General features: G+C 37.5%; 1 protein-coding gene across 9 annotated transcripts in view; it reads left to right on the top strand.

Moving 5' to 3' along the window:
• Positions 1 to 22,517, top strand: part of Atp13a4 (ATPase 13A4) — a 118,553-nt gene extending 96,036 nt beyond the window's left edge. For 4 of the 9 annotated variants that reach the window (XM_074073503.1, XM_074073500.1, XM_074073501.1 and 1 more), the window contains exons 25-30: positions 306 to 378; positions 11,032 to 11,203; positions 11,932 to 12,125; positions 13,190 to 13,278; positions 16,811 to 16,891; positions 22,115 to 22,517. In XM_074073503.1, the coding sequence (XP_073929604.1) occupies positions 306 to 378; positions 11,032 to 11,203; positions 11,932 to 12,125; positions 13,190 to 13,278; positions 16,811 to 16,891; positions 22,115 to 22,327 (822 nt within the window). In that variant the 3' untranslated portion in view covers positions 22,328 to 22,517. Of the gene's footprint in view, positions 1 to 305; positions 379 to 11,031; positions 11,204 to 11,931; positions 12,126 to 13,189; positions 13,279 to 16,810; positions 16,892 to 22,114 lie in introns of those variants that run through there. The other 5 variants (XM_074073502.1, XM_074073504.1, XM_074073506.1 and 2 more) reach the window with 5 other exon arrangements.
• Positions 22,518 to 22,845: the final 328 nt, after the last annotated feature.

Genomic DNA, 22,845 nt, shown 5'->3' on the forward strand with positions numbered 1-22,845 from the left:
AACCCTAAATTTTCTGCTGATAAACAGAAATGAGAGCAGAGATGGATCTAATAGAGGTAAAAGTTCCTTTCAACCCAGGGTAATACTGAGGCAAAGGACCCTGCCCAGAAAGCACGTGAAGGAGGCTCTACTTGTTGGAGAGGGTTTCACCACCACTCACCAACTCAAATAGACCTCTGACCCCACCATCTCCTTGGTAATTTACTTGAAAAATCCTATGTATAGTAAGAAAAACCACTGTGATTCATATCAAGCATCATCCAAAAGATCATAACTTTTTGATTTGCTTTTCTTTTTATTTTCAGAAGACAAACAGCCTTTCAAATTACCAGTTTCTATTCCAGGATTTGGCCATCACAACTCTTATTGGTGTAACAAGTAAGACAGTTTTTAAAATTTTCTTCCCATAGGTGCTCCCCTCAAACTGTCTTCCTGTATCCCAGAAAGTTTTGTCTGCCATTAGTGGAAGCAGCAGAAGTGGTGTATGATTTATTCAGCGAGAGAGTGAGAGAGGGAGAGGGAGAAAGAGAACAGAATCCTTATTTTGAACATTGAAAGAATGCATTAACAAAGGAAAGCCATTCGTTTTGCTATTTTCTGCAAAATATGCCACTTCCATAAATGACTGATAAACATTTAAAGTGAAAAAGCACCTTGAACTTCAAGAACACTGATTTCAGATGCTTCTATATATACTTATAGTTGAAATGTGCCCAATTTATAATGTATAGAAGCTAAATGGCTTTTATGTCTCTGATCTACAAATCTCAGCTTCTCAGCATTTAGAATGGAACTTAAAGGTAATCTTGCCATTACACTACTCTCACCTCCCACCTTCTAATGGATGTGTAAATTGTCTTCCCAGTTTTTCTGCATAAAGAAAAATTTAGATTTATGACTATTTTTTTGAGCTATTTTAGGTTCACAGCAAAACTGAGAGGAAGGCACAGAAATTTCCCATATATTTGCTTTGCCCCTACACAGCCTCCCCCATTATCATCTCCCCTCCCCTGAGAGTGAGTGGTACATTTGTTGCCATTGATGAATCTACATTGACACGTTGTGATCACTCAAAGCCCATAGTTTACATTGAGGTTCATTCTTGGTCTTGTATATTCTCTGAGTTTGGACATATGTGAAATGCATGTATCCATCACAGCAGTGTCATATGAGTATCTTTTCTAACCTAAAAAATCTCTGTGCTCTGCCTGGTTATTCTTCTACCCTTCCAGCCAAAGTCCCCGGCAACCACTGTTTTACTTTTTCCAGGTTTTCATGTAGTTAGAATCACACAGTATGAAACCTTTCAAAATTGTCTTCTTTTACTCAGTAATATAAGGTGCCTCCATGTCTTTTCATAGCTTGATAGCTCATCTTTTTAGTGCTGAATAATATGCCATTGTCTATATGTCATAGTTTATCTCTTCCTTCACCTCCTGAAAGATATCTTGGTTGTTTACAAGTTTTTTGCAATTATGAATAAAGTTGTTATGAACATCTGTGCAGGTTTTTGTATAAACCTAAGTTTTTAACTCCATAGGATACATAACCAGAAATGTAGCTGAATCAGGTGATAAGAATGTGCTCAGCTTTTAAGATACCACTGAAGTGTCTTCTGAATTGACTGTACCACTTTGCATTTTCACCAGCAGTGGATAAGAGTTCCTATTACTCCACATCCACACCAGCGTTTGGTGTTGTCAGTGTTCTATAATAGGGAATTCTAATTCTAACAGGTATGAAGCGATTCTGCTTATACTTTCAGTCCTGTTTCCTCTTCTCAAGGATTTTGTTCCTGTAATAATCTCTTTCTCCATTATTATCGTCAGTATTTCCCTGATCTACTGGATCATTTCCATCACATTTAAGGATGTTCTTTTCTTTATTTTTTCTTTAAAAACCCTTCCTTACCTCCAAACTCACGACTAGCTAAGGCTCCCTTTATTCTTAAACATCTCAAAGAGCTTTGTACATCTATTCGTCCATTTCCCATCTATGATTTTATTGTCATTCCATTCCCATGAGACAGTTCTGACATCCAAGGGCATAAAGTTGAATTCTGAACTTTGACTGTTGTTTGGTGGGAGGCAGTGGTAGGCTTGCTAATACTTAACAACTGGCTCTGAAGAAAAACAACTTTGAGTATATATCTGAACAGGAGTTTATTACAAGCTTTACTGAAAAGAAAGCTGTGTAAATAATAATAAAATAGGCAATATTTTTACTGCAAATTCCACTTTGCCAATTGACTCTCACAGAATATTTTCATTGAGTTTTGCCAAACTCTTGTGTCCCTGATCTACCTTAGGCTACGATTGATAACTGAACTTATTCCAACATAAGTGTTGATTGATATTATCCTTTAGTTTAGTTGGGTAAGACAAAATAAAAAAGCAAAACAACAAACTTATGTCAAAACTTTAATTTTCATTAGCAATGTAAAGAATTTATTTGTTGAATCAGATAGTAGGTCTTGAATGTGGGAAGTCTATTTACTCAGTTTTTAAAACATCTCCAGTGCAATGGCTACAAATGTGACTTTTTTTTTTTTTTAATCTAATTGTCATTATTAACCTCAAGGATGTTGATAATACTAAAATACAGTAAAATAACTAGGAAGTTACCAGTTTTGAGTATCACTTTATTTTTTAACATGCATATATTTAATTGTTAGTTTATATGATTTACTTTTAATTATGGCCATGTTGAATAATGGACTTGTAAATTTAGCAGTTATTGTCTCTGAGTAGCATCTCCAGCCATCACTGTCAGGAGGGTACACATTCTTGATGCATTGCAAAGGTTCAGGTCTTTCATTCTCTCTTCTGCAGGCTTCACAATCTTGCTTTCACACTGCTTCTCCTTTTATTGTCTCATCATAATCTTAACAGTGATGTGCTAAGTCATTTTAGAAACTTGCTCAAAAGCTCAAAAGAGCACGCTCAAGTGGAGCAAACGCCAACTACACTTCAGCCACCACCTCTCTGACACCAGTGACTTCCCTGCTGTCAACAACAATGGCCACTTCTCCCTCCTCCTTGCACTTGACTCTCTAGATGCAGGGCACTTTCCTTCCTCAAAAGGTTTCTTCTTTTGGCTTTTGTCACCCCACACACAGAATTATCTACCACTGTAATGAATACAGCTGTTCAAATAACACCACCATCTACCTAATTGTTCAAGTCAGTCAAAGACCTAGAGTCATCCTTAATTTCTCTTCACTCTTTATATCCAGTACATAGAAAATTTCTGTTGACCCTGCCTCCTGATTTCCTTCTCTCCATCTTCGCTGCCTCCTCAGTCACTAAGTGCGCTGCCCTTCTCATGGGTTGCCAGCAACTTCATAACTCTTCCTGCCTTCAGTCTTGCTGCCCACTGCTCACCCCCATTTACCTTTCACACAGTAGTGTGTTTTTAAATATGTAAACATTATTGTGTCATTCTCTTGCTTAAAATGCTCAAGTTGCTTCTAATTTCCACTAAATTCAATCTTTCATGTTGGAGTCCTGCTTACTTCAACTCCTCCTCTAACTGCATTTCCCTTACTTGCACCTGCTGTGCTGGACTTTCTGTCTCCTGGACATTGTCAAGTTGTGGTCACATCAGGACATTTACGTCTGCCATCTTCTTTGCCTAAAATGCTCTCCCTTAGATCTTCATGTGCCTTGACTTTTTCTTCCTCTTCTTATTCATGTTTCAGCTCAAATGTCTCTACCTCAAAAAAGATCACTTTAGGTAGTGACCAACCAAGTTATTTTCTATTATATAACTCTGCATTATTTTTTCATAACACTTTGGTTTTTTTTTTTTATTTTATTATTCATATGTGCATACAAGGCTTGGGTCATTTCTCCCCCCTGCCCCCACCCCCTCCCTTACCACCCACTCTGTCCCCTCCCTCTCCCCCCCATCCCCTCAATACCCAGCAGAAACTATTTTATACTTTGGTTTTTTTAAATAAATTTTTTATTAGGATATATTCATTATTTAGGGGAGGATTCACAGTGACAATTCCAATTAGACTTATATTGTACATTATTTACATTGCCCCCATCGTCTCTCCCCCTAAACCCCCTCCCCACCCTACTTAAAGCAATTGAAAGAGGTTTCTTAGTTCTGTTTCATATAGATATATGAAGTCCATCTACAATATACCCTCACCTTAATCTCCTTCCTTCACTTCCCCCCCACACTAGTAACCCTCCCCCACACTGTACTTATTTTACAGCCCTGGTTTTCATTATTAATATTTAAGTTGATGCTTAAAGGGGTGTCTTTTTTTTTTTTTTTCATTTTTCTTTTATTATTCATATGTGCATACAAGGCTTGGTTCATTACTCCCCCCTGCCCCCACCCCCTCCCTTACCACCCACTCCACCCCCTCCCGCTCCCCCCCTCAATACCCCGCAGAAACTATTTTGCCCTTATCTCTAATTTTGTTGTAGAGAGAGTATAAGCAATAATAGGAAGGAACAAGGGGTTTTGCTGGTTGAGATAAGGATAGCTATACAGGGCATTGACTCACATTGATTTCCTGTGCGTGGGTGTTACCTTCTAGGTTAATTCTTTTTGATCTAACCTTTTCTCTAGTTCCTGGTCCCCTTTTCCTATTGGCCTCAGTTGCTTTAAGGTATCTGCTTTAGTTTCTCTGCATTAAGGGCAACAAATGCTAGCTAGTTTTTTAGGTGTCTTACCTATCCTCACCCCTCCCTTGTGTGCTCTCGCTTTTATCATGTGCTCATAGTCCAATCCTTAAAGGGGTGTCTTAATGCATGCCCACTGTGGGTATACTTTACTTTGGTCTGTTCAACCCCTTCCATTACTCTCCTTTACCCCTTTACCTCCCAACCCTCTTTTTCAACAGCTTTCAATACACATCCTTATATCCTCTACCGTCACATCTTATGCTATGTGATATTACTGATGCTCTATCATTCTCTTTTCCTTTCCCTCTTTCCCTAAGTTCCATAGAGTAGTCCCACTATTAAAAACATGTCCAGTTTGAATTAATAGCAAACTTTAAGAGTCTGCAAGATCTCTGCTCCTTTCTAGTTCCATCTCCCCCTTTTATGTTGTTAATGTTGTAAATTCAGGATGTTACATGTAATATCCATTATTTTATATCATGTAATAAAAAAACCTACAGCTAACATCATACTCAAGAGTGATAGATGAAAGCTTTTCCTCTGTGATCAGAAACAAGACAAGGATGTCCACTTTCAACACTGCTATTCTACATCTGAATTTTTATATGATCATGCTTGTCTTTGTGCATATATTTATCTTTGGATCTATCTTCCATGTATGGGAGAAAACATGCTGCTTTTGTGTTTCTGATTCTGGCTTACTTCATTTAACATGATGTCCTCCAATTGCATCCATTTACCTTCAAACCATATTCCTTATGGCTAAGTAATACTCCATTGTCTATATATATCACATTTTCTTGATCATTCATCAGTTGTAGGGCATCTAGGTTGTTTCCAAAGCTTGGCTATTGTGAATAGTGCCGCTATAAACATTGGTGTACAGGTGTCTCTACTGTATCCTGTCTTATGCTCCTTTGGGTAGATGCCCAGGAGTGGTATCACTGTATCATATGGCAGTTTTATCTTTAGCTTTTTGAGGAATCTCCATACTGCTTTTCATAGTGGTTGCACTAATTTGCATTCCCACCAAAAGCATGTAAGGGTTCCTGTTTTGCCACATCCTCGCCAGCATTTGTTGTTGTTATTACCCTTGATTATGGCCATTCTAATTGGGGTGAGAAGAAATCTAAGTGTTATTTTGATTTGCATCTCTTTTATAACCAGGGAAGTTGAACACTTCTTCATGTATTTACTGGTCATTTGTATCTCTTCCTTTGAGAATTCCCTGTTTAATTCATGTGCCCATTTCTTCATTGGGTGTTGATTCTTTGAAAGTTGAGTTTTTTGAGTTCCCTGTAGATTCTGGATATTAGTCCTTTATTGGATGAGTAGCTGGCAAAGATTTTCTCCCTTTCTGTGGGCTATCTCTTGAGTCTGTGATTGTTTCCTTTGCTGTGCAAAAGCTCCTGTAGGCTGGGGTCCCCCATGCCTGCAGTACTTCTGTACTGTGTTCCATAGCACTTTCAATTATCTGAAATTATGATCTCTATCTTCATTTTATTAACTTTTTTGGCTTTCATCTCTCTTCTAGAGCATGTGTTTCATAAGAAGAGTACCCCATTTGTCTTGATCACTGCTGTATTCACAATACTTCTAACAATGGTGACATACCCAAGGAATTCCTAAGATACTTAAGTGTTTGTGAAAAACCAGATGGTTAAGAGTTTTTCTTCAGACGAAGGCAATCTATCTCTGTGAAACTTTTACCCTGTCAGTTACACCACTGCAGGTAGCACAGATTAGTCTGGAGTTTTCTCCCCCAAAGACTTCTTCAGATATTTGAAAACCCTCTCATTTAGTCTAAGATCATTCTTACCTCTATAAAAAGCATCTCCAAGCTTTTCTCTAGTTTTTAAAATCTTTTCTATTTAACATATGCTAAGTATATTTGTTACTAATATCTATTCATTGTGAAAAATCTAGAAAACATTGTAAGACAAAACAAAGAAAAAATCTTTTTATCCTACTATTTTGAGCTAACTAATTAAAGCATTTTGATGCCTTTCTAGTCATTTTTCAGTATAAATTAAGAATTTATATAGTAAATGTCCTGTTTTCACTTAACTTGGTAGCTATTTTTTACATCACTAAGTATTTTAATTATTTTAAATTGTAGTGAAATATATGCATAGCATAAAATTTACGATTTTTACCACTTAAATCTACAATTCAGGGGCATTAATTACATTCACAACATTGTACAACCACAATCTTGTTATCTATTTCCAGATATTTTCCATCACCTCACATAGATACTCTACCCATGAAGCAACAACTTTCAGTCCCTAGTCCTTCCAATTCATGGTGACCTTTAATCTACTTTTTGTTTGCTTATTTGCTTTATTTCTGGAGATAGGGTCTCAGTGTATAACCCAGGCTGGCCTGGAACTCATCATGTAGCTTAGGTTGACCTAAAAAAACCTCTGCCTTCCATATAATCTACTTTTTAGCTGAATGAATTTGTCTAGTTTCCATATTTTCTACTAAATGAAGTAATGTAGCTTGTCCTATGTTTCTAGATTTTTTTACTTAGGATGTTTTCAAGGTTTATAGATGGCTGAATAGTACTCCATTATGTGTACATACTACATTCCACTTATTGGACTTAGGTTGTTTCCACCTTTTGACTGTCGTGAGCGATACTACAATGAACATTTGCATAAGTAGCTGGTGGAGTCTATTTTCAAGTTTTGTGGGGATAGAATGGAATTGCTGGGTCATGTGATAATTGTATATTTAATTTTTTGAGAAAACAAACTATTTTCCTAGTGACTCACTATTTTATATCCTCAGCAGCAATCTATAGAATTCTAATTTCTTTTTCTTTGTGGGTTTTTTTTTTTTTTTTTTTGCCCTTGACAGTGCTGGGGATCGAACCTAGGGCCTTGCGTTCTACCACTGAGCTGTATCTGCAGCCTTTAGGCTTTTGTTTGGTTTGGTTTGGTTTTGTTTTGAACTCAAGGCTTTATGTTTGCTAGGCCAGAAGAACTTTTAGTAAACTGTTGAATAGCAGTGTTGAAAGTGGACATCCTTGTCTTGTTTCTGATCACAGGGGAAAAACTTTCATCTATCACTCTTCAATATGATGTTAGCTGTAGGTTTTTTTATTACATGATATAAAATAATGGATATTACATGTAACATCCTGAATTTACAACAGTCCAGTTCAAATTAATAGCAAACTTTAAGAGTCTGCAAGATCTCTGCTCCTTTCTAGCTCCATCTCCCCCTTTTATGTTGTTAATGTCACAAATTAGGTCTTATTCATTGTATATCCAAACAATAGAGTATATAATTATTTCCATGCCTTTGTTTCTTAATTCATATAGAAATAAAAAATGTAATTGCAAACCAAAAATAGAATAATACCAGCTTATATATTTGCCACAATAGTTATCTTTACTGGAGATGGTGATTTTTGGATGAGGGTTTGAGTAACTACAGTATCCTTTCATTCAGAATGGGCCCTTTGGCTTTCTTTTCCATAGGTCTAGTAATAACCAACTTAGTTTTTGCTTATCTGAGATGTCTTTATTTCTTCTTCATTTATGAAGAATAATTTTGACAGATATAGGATGCTTGACCAACAGAATTTTCCCCACCTTTCAACACTTCAAATATATCATCACCTTGACATCTGGCCTCCATGGTTGCTGATGAGAAATTAGTACTTAATCTTATTGAACCTTGACAAAGGAGCCTTGTGGGTGATGAGTCAATTCTCTCTTATTGCTTTCAAAATTATCTTCTTGTGTTTTGCTTTTTACAGTTTAATTGTAATGTCTTGTTGTGGATGTTTTTTGGTTTAAGCTATTGTAATTCTTTGAGCATACTAAATGTGCAGATTAATGTCTTTTATCTAAATTTGGAAGCTTTCTGCCATTACTTCTTCAAATATTCTTTCTGTCTTTTTCTCTTTTTTCCTTTTGAGATTCCCATCATACACAGTTGTCTGCTCGGTTGTGATACTCTGGGCCCTTTCTTTGCTTTCTATCCTGTTTCTGAAGCTAGATCAGTTCTACCCATCTTCAAGTTCACAGATAATTTTTTTTGCCCACTCAGGTTTGCTGTTGAGCCCATCTAATGAAATTCACTTCATTTATTGTATTTTTCAGCTCCATAATTTCTTTTGGCTCCTTTTTATAATTTTCATTTCATAATTTCTATATATTTACTAATATTCACATTTTGTTCACATATTGTTTTCCTTTAGTTTTTTTTCTTTTAGGTTTTTTATTTTGTTTTTTTGCCAATGGTTCTTTGACTACTGCTTTAAAGTCTTTGTTTAATACATATAGTGTATGAGTTTCTTTGGTGATGCTTTCTCTCACTTTATTTTATTCTGTTGATTATTATATGGGGTAACTCTGAAAATCAGATTATCCTCTTTCCCCAGGGTTTAGTATTTTTATCTTGTTATCAGTTGAAGGCTTTGGCAGTCCATTTATTTAGTGACTTTCTCAACTGTTTTAACAAAGACTGTATCAGTAGTCATGTGTAGTCACTGAAGTCTTTGTTCCTTTATGTTTTGTTTAGCTAGTGTTTTTCACAAAGATTTCCTTGAACTCTAAGGGTTAAAAAAACAATAAACAAAGGCAGCTGTCCCACTTTTTGCAGATTTGTTCTGTACTGGCATACTGATTCAACACTTAGCCAGGCATGCACTGGGTCTAGAAATCATTTAGAACTGAAAGTTTAAGGATTTTCTCTAACTGTACATAGTATATATAGTTGTTTTTGAATGTCTTAATTTTCCAAAAAAAGTTTCCTTACATTTTCCTTCTAGGCTTTAGGTGGTTATTTTATGTCTTAACTGCAACCTTCTGTTCCTGGAAACTGTAGGTTGTTAGCTTATAGTGTATTCAAACAAAATTATGCTGTTTTTCTGCCCTGAGTGAGTTTCACACTAGGTGAAGTGGAGATGAGTGTTTTACCTCAGTTCTTCAGGTAGCATCTGACAGGTGAGAACAGGCGTAAACAGGACTGCTTTGTTGCTATAAACTTTTGTGTTTTTCAGAGTTCTTGCAAGGTTGGTTCTGACAATTCCTATGTGTTTTTCAGTGTTTCTCTGAATGGGTGAGAGCTTGGTGCTGCCAACTCCCCATTTTACTCATATCATTCCTGATTTTTCATTAAATATTTTATTTATTTTTTGACAGCACAGGGGTTTGAACTCAAGGCCTCATGCTTGCTGGGCAGGTGATCTACCACTCGAATTATACTCACAGCCCTTTTTGGCTTTAGTTATCTTTTGTTTTTGCCCAGGTCTGGCTTTGGACCACAATTCTCCTACCTATGCTTCCCATGTAGCCGGGATTACTGATGTGCACCACCATACCCAGCTTGTTTTGGTGAAATAGGATGTTTACTAACTTTTTGCCTGGGTCAGCCTTAAACTGCAATCCTCCCAATCTCCACCTCCAAATAGCTAGGATTACAGGTGTGTGTCACCATGCCTGACATTGCCACTAAATATTTAAAAATATTCCTTTATAATGCTGCATATTATCCCATCACATAGATATATTATAATTTATTGTAGATGATGTGGCAATGAACATATTTTCACATTTAAAAAATTATTTTTAGCTTAGCTGTATACACATGTGTGTAAATGAAAAAATTAAACCTATTAAAACTATTCCAGGAATTGGGGGAGAGGGAATAAAGGTGAATGATGGAGGGGGTGAATTCAACTATGATATATTGTAAGAACTTTTGTAAATGCCACAATGCACCCCCAGCCCCCAGCACAACAATAAAAAATCCCCCAAATAAAAATTATTTTTAGCTTAGGATGAAGTTCTATTTCCCATAATTGCAGTAGTTTCACATCAAATTATATTACTACAAGTAGAGGGTGCATTTTATTGCTCCCTTACCTATAATTTAATAGTCTTTACCTATTAGGCAGAAAAATGCCATCTTGTGTTTGTTCTATGACTGCTTTTCTTTTTTTTAGAAGGCTCTCAACCATAAATTTATTGAATAGATTTTGGGTTATTCATGTAAGCCAGTTACTCTTTAGTGAGCTATGATAAGTTGTGTCTTTGAAGAAATTTGCTGATTTCATCTGCTGTTGACTTTCTGAACATAAAATGATTTGTAATATTCCCTTGTTAGCATTTTAATAGCTGTAGCTTTTACCACTATGCTCTTTATTATCCACCTGATTTTGATAAAATTCTATGGCTGCATTCCTAAGAATTCCTGAAATGACTTGAATTTGAACCCATTCATTGCCTTGTTCCCTCAGTTTGTGATGCACTTCAATTTGCCCATTTCCTTAGAAATGTAGTCCAAAGAAGTCCTACTATTTTTCTAATCAGGAACACAACATTTTCCTGGTCTCATAAATATAAAACTTGGGTTTATTTTGTAGTGAATCTGAATGGTGCTTACCCCAAGCTGGTGCCCTTCAGACCTGCAGGAAGACTGATCTCCCCGCCTCTGTTGGTCTCTGTCATTTTCAACATTCTTCTCAGCCTGGCCATGCATATTGTGGGATTCATCCTGATTCAGAAGCAGCCTTGGTATTCCATGGAGGTGCACAGGTATGACCATAGCCTTAAATTCAGCTTCTCACAATCTAATTTCTACTGAACATGATCTAGCTAATATGAAGGGAGGCAAATGGATCTTCTTCCTGTCAAAAATTTTAGCTTCCTTCAGTCCTTTGGACAAATTTTCAGCAACTGTGTCTTCTTTGTAGCACAGTTTTATGGCATCATCATTGTCCCTTACCTTTGTCTATGTAAAATGATAATGATCTCTGATTATCTGTTATATCTAGTATGTACATGGATTATAATTTGCCTGACCTGTCCACTTCACGCAGTATACTTTAAGTGATGTTCCAGTGAAATTATTAAAGTCTTTCCCTTTCCCTGTCAAAATTGTCCCTGTTAAATGATAAGTTATTTTGTCACCTTACTGCCACTCAAGGAAAAAAATCGTGCCTTGCTCATCTCTTTCCATATGGCCTCAACACACATTATGGCTGTACAATTTGATTAATAAATAACCAGATGAATGCATGTGTGTATGCATGTATGTATGTTTTCATGTATGTGTACATTCATTCATTCATCCATCCAAATTATAAGTCCATCTGTATTTGTTTATCTTCTCTTTATTTTCCGGTTATTCTTTATCAAAGTGCAGGCAAGCATAGGAGTGCTGAGTGCCTGGTCTGGATGCTGTTGGCTGGCATCTTGTAAATACACATGTCCCATAAAGCCTTCTCATTTTACATTGTTAGCTTTTTTGGTCTCCTTTTTAGTGCCTGCACAGTGAAAAATGAAAGCATCTCAAAGTTAACCATTTCTCCAACTGCTCCAGAAAAAACTGGAAGCAATGGTGTCTTCACAAGTTTTGAGAATACTACCATATGGTTCTTGGGAACAATCAATTCTATCATTGTTGCTTTTATATTCTCCAAAGGAAAACCATTTAGGCAGCCCATCTACACAAACTGTGAGTAGATCTGTGCAGGATCAGAGGTGAGAGGTCATTTCGGAGAACAGGCTTGGCCAGGTCACTTGGGATCCAGCTGCAGACTTCGCCCTTACTTAGTGTTCCTTAACTTCTGTACAAGAGCTTTGTAAAATACGCTGTGCAGCCTTATTCTCCTTATTCTTTGCCCCTTCCTTACAAGCTGCTTTGTGTATGAGGGCTTTTTCCCCCATGTCATTCATTCCTTAACCTGAAGTTCATCTTTAGTTTTTTCTTGGGATCAGACCAAATTGGGAAGATCAGGTATTTTTTTCTACTTGTCGGTTCTTGTCAGAATCCATCCTGGGAGAAGTGAAGAGAAAAGTCACAGTCCTTAGTCGTAACTTGTTTCCTGACAGTCGTCAGGATGGTACTATGTGGTGGCATGTTGGGAGTGGGTTCAACCTGGAGGAACCCAAGTGTAGAGGATTGTGGAAGCTCTTGTCTGAACCATCTGCCATCTTCTTACATTCAGAGGTGGGGAGGTATGTTAGAAGTAGATGTTTTGGTCTCTGGGATATTTAATTGGGAAAATTCAGAAAAACTAGTTGAAGAATCAACATCCTCATAAAAATGTGTATGTGCAGGAAAAATTTTGCCCTTCTCTTCCTTGGGATGAGGAAGTAGTCAGATGCTGACCTCTACATAACTGCAATTTAAAAAATCTGTTTATTTACAGCCTTTCTGGTTTTTCAGAAAAGGATTTGAAGCAAATAATTTGTATTAAGAGACTCAGATACTTGAATGTCTTCAAAGCATTTATGGAAAGTTCATTTTGTCAATGTTATTCTCTATATATTTTACCACCTTTATTAATTGTAACATAATATGGCATTTGGAAATTTCCACTGCCTCAAGGAAATGCATAGAAATGGTAGAAGCGAGACCTATTGCATAGCAATGAGTGTTTTCTGTCAATTATGCTGTATTTTTATGTAGAAATCAAGAATATTTAATCAGTGTTAATCTAGAATATGTCTGTCAATAGGTGTGGCGTTTCATACTCTGATTTCTCGACATCATAGCTTGTGCTCTTATTTCCTCAGATGTATTTGTCCTTGTGCTGATCACACAGCTGGGTGTGTGTCTGTTCATTCTATTTGCTGATACTCCAGAATTGTATAGGAGTTTGGATGTAAGTCTCATCTCGGGGATATGATGATAGCTTACAGTTTTGTAACACCAGTGTCAAAAAGCAGGTCATGATTGCAGTTGACATGGATTCTTGACACAATTATATAATTTTGGATGGCAAGCTTTCAAAGAATGCTGAATTATACCTATTTTTTATTTAATCTGATCATGAAATAAAAATCCATCTTGTCTTTCCTGAGGCTAAAGATGGTCTTTGAAAAGTATTGGACATTTTTCTTTAAAGAGATCCTCTGTAAGATAAAAAGAATCTATTTATATATTTTCTCTTTCAAATGTGAGAGGATTTCCTCCTAAAACACTTCTGTTTTGAAACTGTTTAAAACAGTTTTGCTTGTAACTCTTTTTTGGTTAATTCTCAAATCTGAATTTACATTTTTCCCTCTTTAAAAACATGTTTTTCTATATGTATACAATACTGAAAATGCTTCCAAAGAGTCTTTCCCTATCTCATGCACTCTCTTACATTTTGCAATGTTGAGATGACTTTGCAACCTTACAATTTACTACAATTTTATATACTCATGCAAGGGGAAAACATGCATTCAATTCCTACAATCTTAGCTACATTTTGCTGTTGTTGTTTTGCGACTGACTCTTGCTCTGTAGCCCAGACTGGCCTTAACTCAAGAATCTCCTGCCTCTGCTTCCTGAGTGCTGGGATTGTAGGAACACACTATCATGCCAGACCTTTTCTAATTTTGAATTAAAATGTTGTCATTGCTAAATGTCCTTTATATCAATAAAGGTATAATTCGATACAGAAGAGATGACTAAAGCTTTTAAAACAGTATATCTGCTTGCATCTCCATCTCAAAGCTGAGTTTTAAGAGGGCCAAGATCATATATTCATTCTTGTATTCCAGTGCCTCTCACAGTGAATGGCACAAGATGACAAAGATATCTAAATAGAGATGAACATTTAGAGCACATAGTGCTTTCCAAACCATCAATACGTTCACAAACCCAACAGGCATCTATATTTATTTTATTTTTATAATTGCATCCTTTGTTAGCAGTGTATTTCCCACTGTTGTTAAGCCTCTTCATTAATTAGATTAAGTACTTCTGGAAATAAGTTGCCTTTGCCCACTAGTTAAAACTTCTTAATCCTGAAGAAGTTACGATTAAGATACATTGGGGTTAATCACACTCTTCAGTCTATGAGGACTCCCACAGAAAGTCTGGGTGTTATGATATAATAAATTAGAGTATGTATTTGGTTGGAGGAAACTTGTGTGTTGTCATTGCCAGCATGACAAAGGATCATCTAAAGAATTATTATTTACTTTAAAAATAATTATGTTTCTGTCGAAGATGTGGTTCAAGTGGTAAAGCACTTGCCTAGGAGGCATAAGACCCTGAGTTCAAACCCCAGTACTGCAAAAAAAAAAAAAAGTTTCTTATTATTACATAAAAATATGAGTTCATTTTAGAGAATGTAGATTATTCAGGCAAACAAAATTATAACAATATTTTCTTATCTTTTCATCTTTTAAAATTTATATATTATAAATGTGCATTGACTAATTTATGAAGTTTGTTTTATTTTAAATGTAATCATGCTGGTTTGCAAACTAGATACTGCTTACTTAAGAGTTTATATTAATTTTTAAATAAGGAATACATTCATATAGTTTGACATTCAAAAAATTAATCCAGTGGAAATCTCCCTTCCAACCTAGTTCCCACTTGGCAGCAACATATTCTTTTTTTTTTGGCAATACTGGAGTTTAAACTCTGGGCCCCTTGCTTGCTAAGCAGGTGCTCTACCACTTGAATTACTCTGCCAGCCCTGGCGGCAAACTATGACATCAGTTTATGTCACATACTTTCACACTTATTTTATACATATGCACAGAAATATAGGTAGATAGATTTCCTGTGTGTATATCTCTTCCCACATTTTGTTATAATTTAGAAAATTGTAACATTTTTCAGTATTCTGAGCTATAGATATCAAATTGGGATGGATTGTGCAGGAGATTTATTGGATGTGATGCATGTGGAGGGAAATGTAGGAAGCTAGGGGAGGTGGGGAGAGCCATTGCACCATGATGTAGGTCTGACCCTGTGAAGGAGACAGGAAAGAAGGAGAGCTGGATGATCAGAGCCTCAGTCTGCAGTGCAGATCTGAGGGTTTGGGCAAAGATGCCCATCAGGAGTGTTTGGTGTTTCACAGGAATGAGTCTCGTGAGAATCCAGGCTGTCCTCATTTATTGGCTATTAGCAGCTCATGGGAAGTATGACTTTTGGGTGGAAGCTGTGGTGGGTTTTGAGCATAGTATTTGGGTATCCATTATTTATCTTCCCAGCAGCAGGAGATCTGAATGGAACATTTTCATGGCTGTGTATATTTATCTTCCCAGCAGCGGGAGATCTGAATGGAATATTTTCATGGCTGCTACAACCACATACACAGTCTTGCTCCTTGCTTCTTTCATCTAACAGTATATTTTGATAATTGTGCCATATCAGCACATAGATCTTTCTCATTCTTTTTAATGGTAACATGGTATTTTATTATATGTACATGTGCATTATATTTTATGGAATATATTATTCACAGACCATAATCTATGTGTAGTTCTCTACTGATAGACATTTAGGTTGTTTCCAATTTTTTACTATTATAGAAAGGTAAATAACCTTGTACCTATATCAGGTCAGCCATGTACAAGTGTATCTCATGAATGAATTGCTAGAAATGGATTTGAATTTTTAATTTTGAAAGGATTGTTCTCCATAGAGTTGCATTAGCTTTTACTTCTATCAGTGTACAATAGCAGTGTATGACAGCAGAATGTACTTGGCATTTTTTATCCATCCATTCATCTACTCATTAACTAATTCAATCAGCATACTTATATATATCAGGCACTGTGCTTGGGAAGGGATTGAGGAAGACAAAAAAAAGTGGGGAAAGAGGTGGCTAGTCACCAGCTGGACTTCAGGCCCATTTGCTCCTTTGACAAGTTTGCTTGTGAGGGCCCAGTCTGTGCATCATCCTGAGAGGGCAGCTTTGACCCATTACTCAAAAGCAGGACTTGGTTGAGGAGAAAAATGGCCCCAGAGAGAAGAGGGCCACATTGTCTGGTATGGTTTTACACATGTGCCCTCGGAGCTGCTTGGGAATGAAACCACATTCCTGCATTCCATCTTAAAAGCAAAACAAAGCAAGCAGACCACAAAGGTTTTATTATTTATTTTTGTTCAATGTGACTGAAGTTATTTTAGGAAATATAGAAATTATAAGGAAAGAAAGAGGAAAAAAACAATATTCGTAATCATGAAATCATTGACTCATTGGCTATAATCCCATCACACTTTTTTCTATATGCTTGTAAGAATTCTTTGTATGTGTGTGTATGTATGCATGTACTATACACATACATACTTATATACATATTACATATGTGAGTTTTAAACTCTGAAAATGCATAATGTGAACACGTGACCATTTTCCCAGCACAAATTTGTCCTCAGACTGACTGTGCTTCATCATCTCCTGCCAGCTGCTCTGTACTCCTGTCCTGTGGAGGGTCTACATGGTCATCATGCTTGGCTGCAACTTCATTGTGTCCCTTGTTGTGGAGGTAAGTGCACTCGGGCTTCTAATGACTGTGTGTGTGTGTTGGGCGGGGGGAGTTTTTTAGGCTCTGAAAATGAAACAGCTTTAGTGGACAAGGACTCAACACTGAAATGGGCTCCCTCCCTTCTTATTATAAGCAGTGTTCTTTACTCATGAGTTTCAAACAAGCCATTAATTTTTCTCATCTGTAAAGTGGGGCTAGGAAGAATGGAATTATGATCATTAAGGTCCTGTCCATTTTTTTAATTCCCAAAATAGAGATCCAAAAATGATTCACATTTTTAAGTTGAGATATGATTCACACACTATAAAATTCATCTTTTAAAAGTATACAATTTGTGGGAGTTTTTTTTTGTACAGTCACCATCAACACTACCTAATTCCAGAATATTTCTATCACCTCCAAAGCAATCCTGCACCCATTATTCCCTTCTCCTCCTACTCCCTGGCAACCACTAATATACTTTCTATCTCCATGGATTTGTCTATTCTGGACATTTGATATAAATTAAGTCATCCTGTATGTAGCTTGCTTTTTTTTTAAGTGCTGGGAATCAAACCTAAGCTAGGGCCTTGCATATCCTAGGAAAGTTCTCTATCACTGAGCTACATTCCCAGGCCTTGTTTTTTTTTTTTTTTGTTTGTTTGTTTAAGACAGGGTATGTAATGCCAGTTGGCTTTGAACTTGTGATCCTCCTGCCTCAGCTTCTCAAGTGTTGGGGTTGTAGGCATGAGTCATCATTCTCAGCCTGTGTGGCTTCTTTTACTTAACAGCTCGTATCATTTTTACTTGATGATATGAAATGAGATTCACCATGAACTTTTCCATCTTTTGTCCTGCAGCTCCTGTCTGCTTGTCTTCCTCAGTGAAATGAGCTTGGGCTCCTCCCTCCTTTTTTTTTTTTTTTTTTTAAATCTCTGTGTGGTTCATTCTCTCTTAGTGCCATTAAAGACAATCTTCCCTCTTCAAAGTCTGCTGCTTGGTTGGGGACACCTTCTCAGAGGCATCCCTGAAGGGAAGATGAGATATGGCATTCCATCTGTCTCTATTCTTGCTTTGAATTATGAAACTAGTTTGTTGCAGCCAGTGGAGTATCGTGGTGGGTGGTGGGCACCTTACAGCCTAACTTCTCTTCAGTACTCTGAGGGCAGGTGCTCTGTGAACCTTTCTTACCCTGCAGGATAAAAGCTACACAGAACGGGTAGCAGAACAGACCACTGAATCCAGGTACTGGATTTTCTTTCTACATGCTAACCCAGGTGTCAAACTTGAGTGAGCATCAGAATCACCTGGAAGCCTTGGTAAAGCGCATACTGTCAGGCCCTGTCCTCATTATTTCTGATTCTATAGCTCTAGAGAAGGCACAAGCGTCTGCATTCCTGACAGGTTTCCCGATGATCCTTATGTGGCTGGTTTAGGCAGCACACTTTGAGATCACTAATGCCAGACCATATGGTCTCCAACGCAATCAAATTAATAAGAGGGCATCCCAAAGGTGTCCTCAAACTGAGTTGCAGAAGGATGGTCCTTGTTGTTCAAAGGACAATTTTATGTGTACATATTGCTCCTATCTGGGATCACAGTATTTTCTGTCTGGAACAGATTTCCTCATTTTTGTGTATTAAAATTCTAGTCCATCCTCATGGCACAGCTGCAGTACTGACCTCTTCATGAATCTTTCTTGATCTCTGGCTCTGTTAGGCAAGTAATGAAACTCAACTAAGAGTAGCTTAAACAATAAAGATAAGTATTGACGCAACAAGATCGGAGGTAGGTAGACTCAGGACTCACTGGTATTTTTAACAATCTGCGTTCTTTCACCTCTCACTCCCATCTCCCTCTTTACATGTGGACTTTCATGCTTGTACTTGTTGCTTCTGGTACCCAGGTAGTTTCCACACAGCTATGTGATGCCTCTGTTTTCAAGCAGGAAGAAAATGGAAGGAGGAGTGCCAGCAAGATTTTATTCCCTCAAATCTGAAGTTTTTATCAGGAAACAAAATTTTTCCTGCAGTTCACCAGCAGATTTCCTCTTGTACCTTATTCACTAGGACTGTCTTGTTGCTATCTTTGAGTAGAAATAGATTCTGGGGAAGGGAATCCATGCCAAAAGTTAGGCAAATTGGTTTGAATCATTTGTTTATTTACTATTTATTTTTCCTTTCAGGCAAATTTTGGGGGAAGAGGAAGAAGTAGGTTCCCAGTCAGGGAAGCTCTTTTCCAGTTATCGCATTGGCTGTGAAGAGCAAAGGCTCATGGGCAATCCCATGAATCTTGACTCCAGGATTCTTGATGTTGGACTTTCAGCAAATTACTCCACTTCTTTAGATCTGCTTCCTTTTCTGTATAATGGTGCTAATAATGATACCTTACCTCATAGTGTTATAGAAGCCTAAAATGTGAATAGTAAAGAACACATTGTAGGTGTTTAAAACACAGGAACCATCACTATTATATTATCTCTTGTGGCACTTGCCATTTCTTACTTTGTATCTATCAGTATCCAGTCATTCCTTTACTCATTTATTTCACAAGCATTTGTTGACCATATGTCATATCCTAGAGCACTTTTCTGGTGAGGGGGATAGCTCTCAAAAGACAAAGGGATGGAGTTTGCAATCTACAGGCAGAAAGAAGACAAGGGCTATAGTTGTTCATGTATTAATTTCTTCTCTCACCTGCCATTAAACTATGCTGGCAAGAACTCATTTTGGTAATTGCTGCATATAAAACCTTTCTTTATTGTGGCGGGGACTAAGGAAGTGTTCATTCAATTAAATGCAAGAAGTGACCCTGCTCATCCCCTGCAAATGGAGAGTGTAATTTGCTGATCATGAAAGTAAAGTTTCTTCTTTGGTTCTTGTGTGGGTGAGAAGTAGAAGAGATATACATATGAATGTTTAATGTAGGTTCCAACCAGCTTCGAAATTGAAAAGTAGCATTGAAGGGCAGCAGCCTCAGGCCCCTTCCTGCAGCCTCTAGTTGCTCAGTCGCCCCTTTCCATGTTGGTAGCAGGTCTTAGGGTACTAAGTGAAGCCTTTGAGTCTTTGGTGAAGGAAGTTGCAGTTGAGAATTATGGATACTTAAGTTTTCCTGCCTCATGCAGTAAACCTAGCAAAGTGGGTAAAGACCCAGACTGTTGCGAACGCAGATGTGTTTGCTCAGGTGGCTCTAGTTATGCATGTCAGATGATACTAAGGATTGATAGGATTACCTGTGCTGACCCATTTTGCCTGGCCAGCCTGCGTGGCACAGATGGTTCAGAGTTGTTTTGAAAGATCGGAGTGAAAGATGGCTGGCCTCCTTTTGTACAGTTCTGAATACTCCCTGCTTTGCTGAGGTTACACTCTAACCCCAACCTTAACCCGAGCTCTGATGCTAATGTTAGAGCAGCCAGAAGACAAATAGGTTCTAATGAGACCTTACTAGTTTTATATATAAAGCTACATATAAGTTACATGAGGAACCAGTCAGAAAAGCTCACGTGGTAAAGTTTTTTTTTTCTTTTTTAAAGAAATGGAATCTCATCAAATCTCATCAAGGCTTTCCTTTTGCTTCTAGCTGTGCATTTAATTTATAATGTAGAGCGACAGGACAGACCACCTGCTTTGGTTTCCCCTTCCAGAGTACAAGGTGATACAGGTCATCACATTTGTAGAAATGAGAAAAGCTCCAGGGGAGACAAAGAGGAGAGCATTACAGTCTCTCTTTCTCTTGCTTGTTCTCTTTTTATTTGTTTTATTTCAAGTTTATTGCTAAGTTTCCTGGAGTTAAGGTAGATTTAAAAAACGTATAGTTGGTACCAATGCTTCCGCATTATCCCAGCTGTAAGGAGACTACAGTTCTTTTGTTCAGTGAGGAGAACAACAAGCCTTGCTGTGGGAAAGCAGACTAACAAGTCTGGCTAGGTGAGCCCTGAGGTTTGCAAGAAGCTGAACTTGAACTTGGCTAAGTGACTCTTCAGTGGCCTGCCTGCCGGAGACTGATCAGTTTTCAGAGGAAAGGCTCAGAGGGAGCTGTTCTCTATCCTTTCCATGTATAACAAAGATGGGTAGATTTCAGGAAAGCTACTATCTGTCTCTGACTTCCTTATAGAATCCTTAATTAATTTCTTCGATGTAGATAGCACTAATGGACATCAAAATCAGTTCTAATTCTGTAAGATAACTTGGTCCTTACATTGTTCTCCTGTTTTCTTTCATGATGACATCTAAGCTACTCTTTGTGAACAAAATGATAAAAATGGAGAATTAATATAGTAACCCATTTTACACTCAGGATTATAATTTGGCTAAGCCTAACTCATGAAATAAAATGGCATTATGAAATGTTTCCAGAGAGACAGAATTATTATGATCTTAAAAATGCATTTCAATGAAGATGAAGGAGGGATGCAAGTGTGAACAGGGCGTCTGCACACAGCAATTTATTAAATGAATGGTTTAGAAGGGTGAGAAGAGGGCGACAGCTGTGCCCCACCCTGCATTGTAAAGGACGTTATATAATCCTTACAAGCATAAGGAAGAGATTGTTATTTTTAACCACTGAGATTCATATAGGCTAATTGCTTTGTTCATAATAAGTTTTAGAGCTGGGAAACTAAATCCAGATCTGTCCAACCCCAAGAGTGAGGCCTCTATTCCAGTTTCATTGACCAAATTCATGACTATGCAGCAATGTGCCAGGGTGCACTCAAGGCACATGGTATACATGGTACAGCTTTCTTTTCTTCTTTCTCCTTTTATTTTATCATTTTTACATTTACTTACATGTGTATACATTGTTTGTGCCACCTTGACCCCCAAGCCCCCATCCCACCCCAAACCCCTGCTTCCAGGCAGAATGGTACATCTTTTTACACGGGCAATTCTATGCATGGTAAATAATTTTGTAAAATGTTATTTTATATTAAATTAAATTTGGATGTGGTATGGGGTGGAGTATAGAACGCGAATGATTTTAACTTTAATTTAGATGAAAGATTCAAAAGAAATTTGATATAGGCCACTTCCAAATTATCTCCCAGGTCCTTGAAATGATGGTCTTTCTTTTCTAAAAAAGTTACTAAAGTAGAAAATTTTGAGATGCCAGGACATATCTCACCTTAGATTTGTTCAGGGCTCAGAAAGCTAAGCAAACTTGGCAATAGTGTCTGATGGTGATCTGTGGCATGAGGTAATCTCAAAACCCTTGACCTCTGTAATCCATAATTTTTTTATTTTGCAGGAGGCCATTATTGAAAACAGAGCCTTGTGGATGGCAATCAAAAGATGTTTTGGCTATCGATCAAAAAGCCAGTATCGAATATGGCAGAGAAACTTGGCAAATGACTCCTGCTGGCCACCACTGAACCAAACCTCCTACTCTGACATTGCAGGCTGTGGCAGGGAGGTGTCTTACAGTAATCCTGTGTTTGAGAGCCATGAGGAACAGCTGTGAAGGACTGTGATATCCAAGTTGGTGTCACAGAAGAACAATGACAAAAGGGACCCCTGGACTCAGTGATGATAAAGCAATCAGACTCTTACAACATCAGCTGGAGTTTAGGGAATGCCTTTCTTTTTTTTTTTTTTTTTTAATTTTTCTTTTATTATTCATATGTGCATACAAGTCTTGGTTCATTTCTCCCCCCTGCCCCCACCCCCTCCCTTAACACCCACTCCGCCCCCTCCCTCCCCCCCCCCCCCGCTCAATACCCAGCAGAAACTATTTTGCCCTTATTTCTAATTTTGTTGTAGAGAGAGTATAAGCAATAATAGGAAGGAACAAGGGTTTTTGCTGGTTGAGATAAGGATAGCTATACAGGGCATTGACTCACATTGATTTCCTGTGCATGTGTGTTACCTTCTAGGTTAATTCTTTTTGATCTCACCTTTTCTCTAGTTCCTGGTCCCCTTCTCCTATTGGCCTCAGTTGCTGTTAAGGTATCTGCTTTAGTTTCTCTGCGTTAAGGGCAA

The sequence above is a fragment of the Castor canadensis genome, chromosome 5, assembly GCF_047511655.1.
Source record: "Castor canadensis chromosome 5, mCasCan1.hap1v2, whole genome shotgun sequence".
Classification (NCBI taxonomy): domain Eukaryota; kingdom Metazoa; phylum Chordata; class Mammalia; order Rodentia; family Castoridae; genus Castor; species Castor canadensis.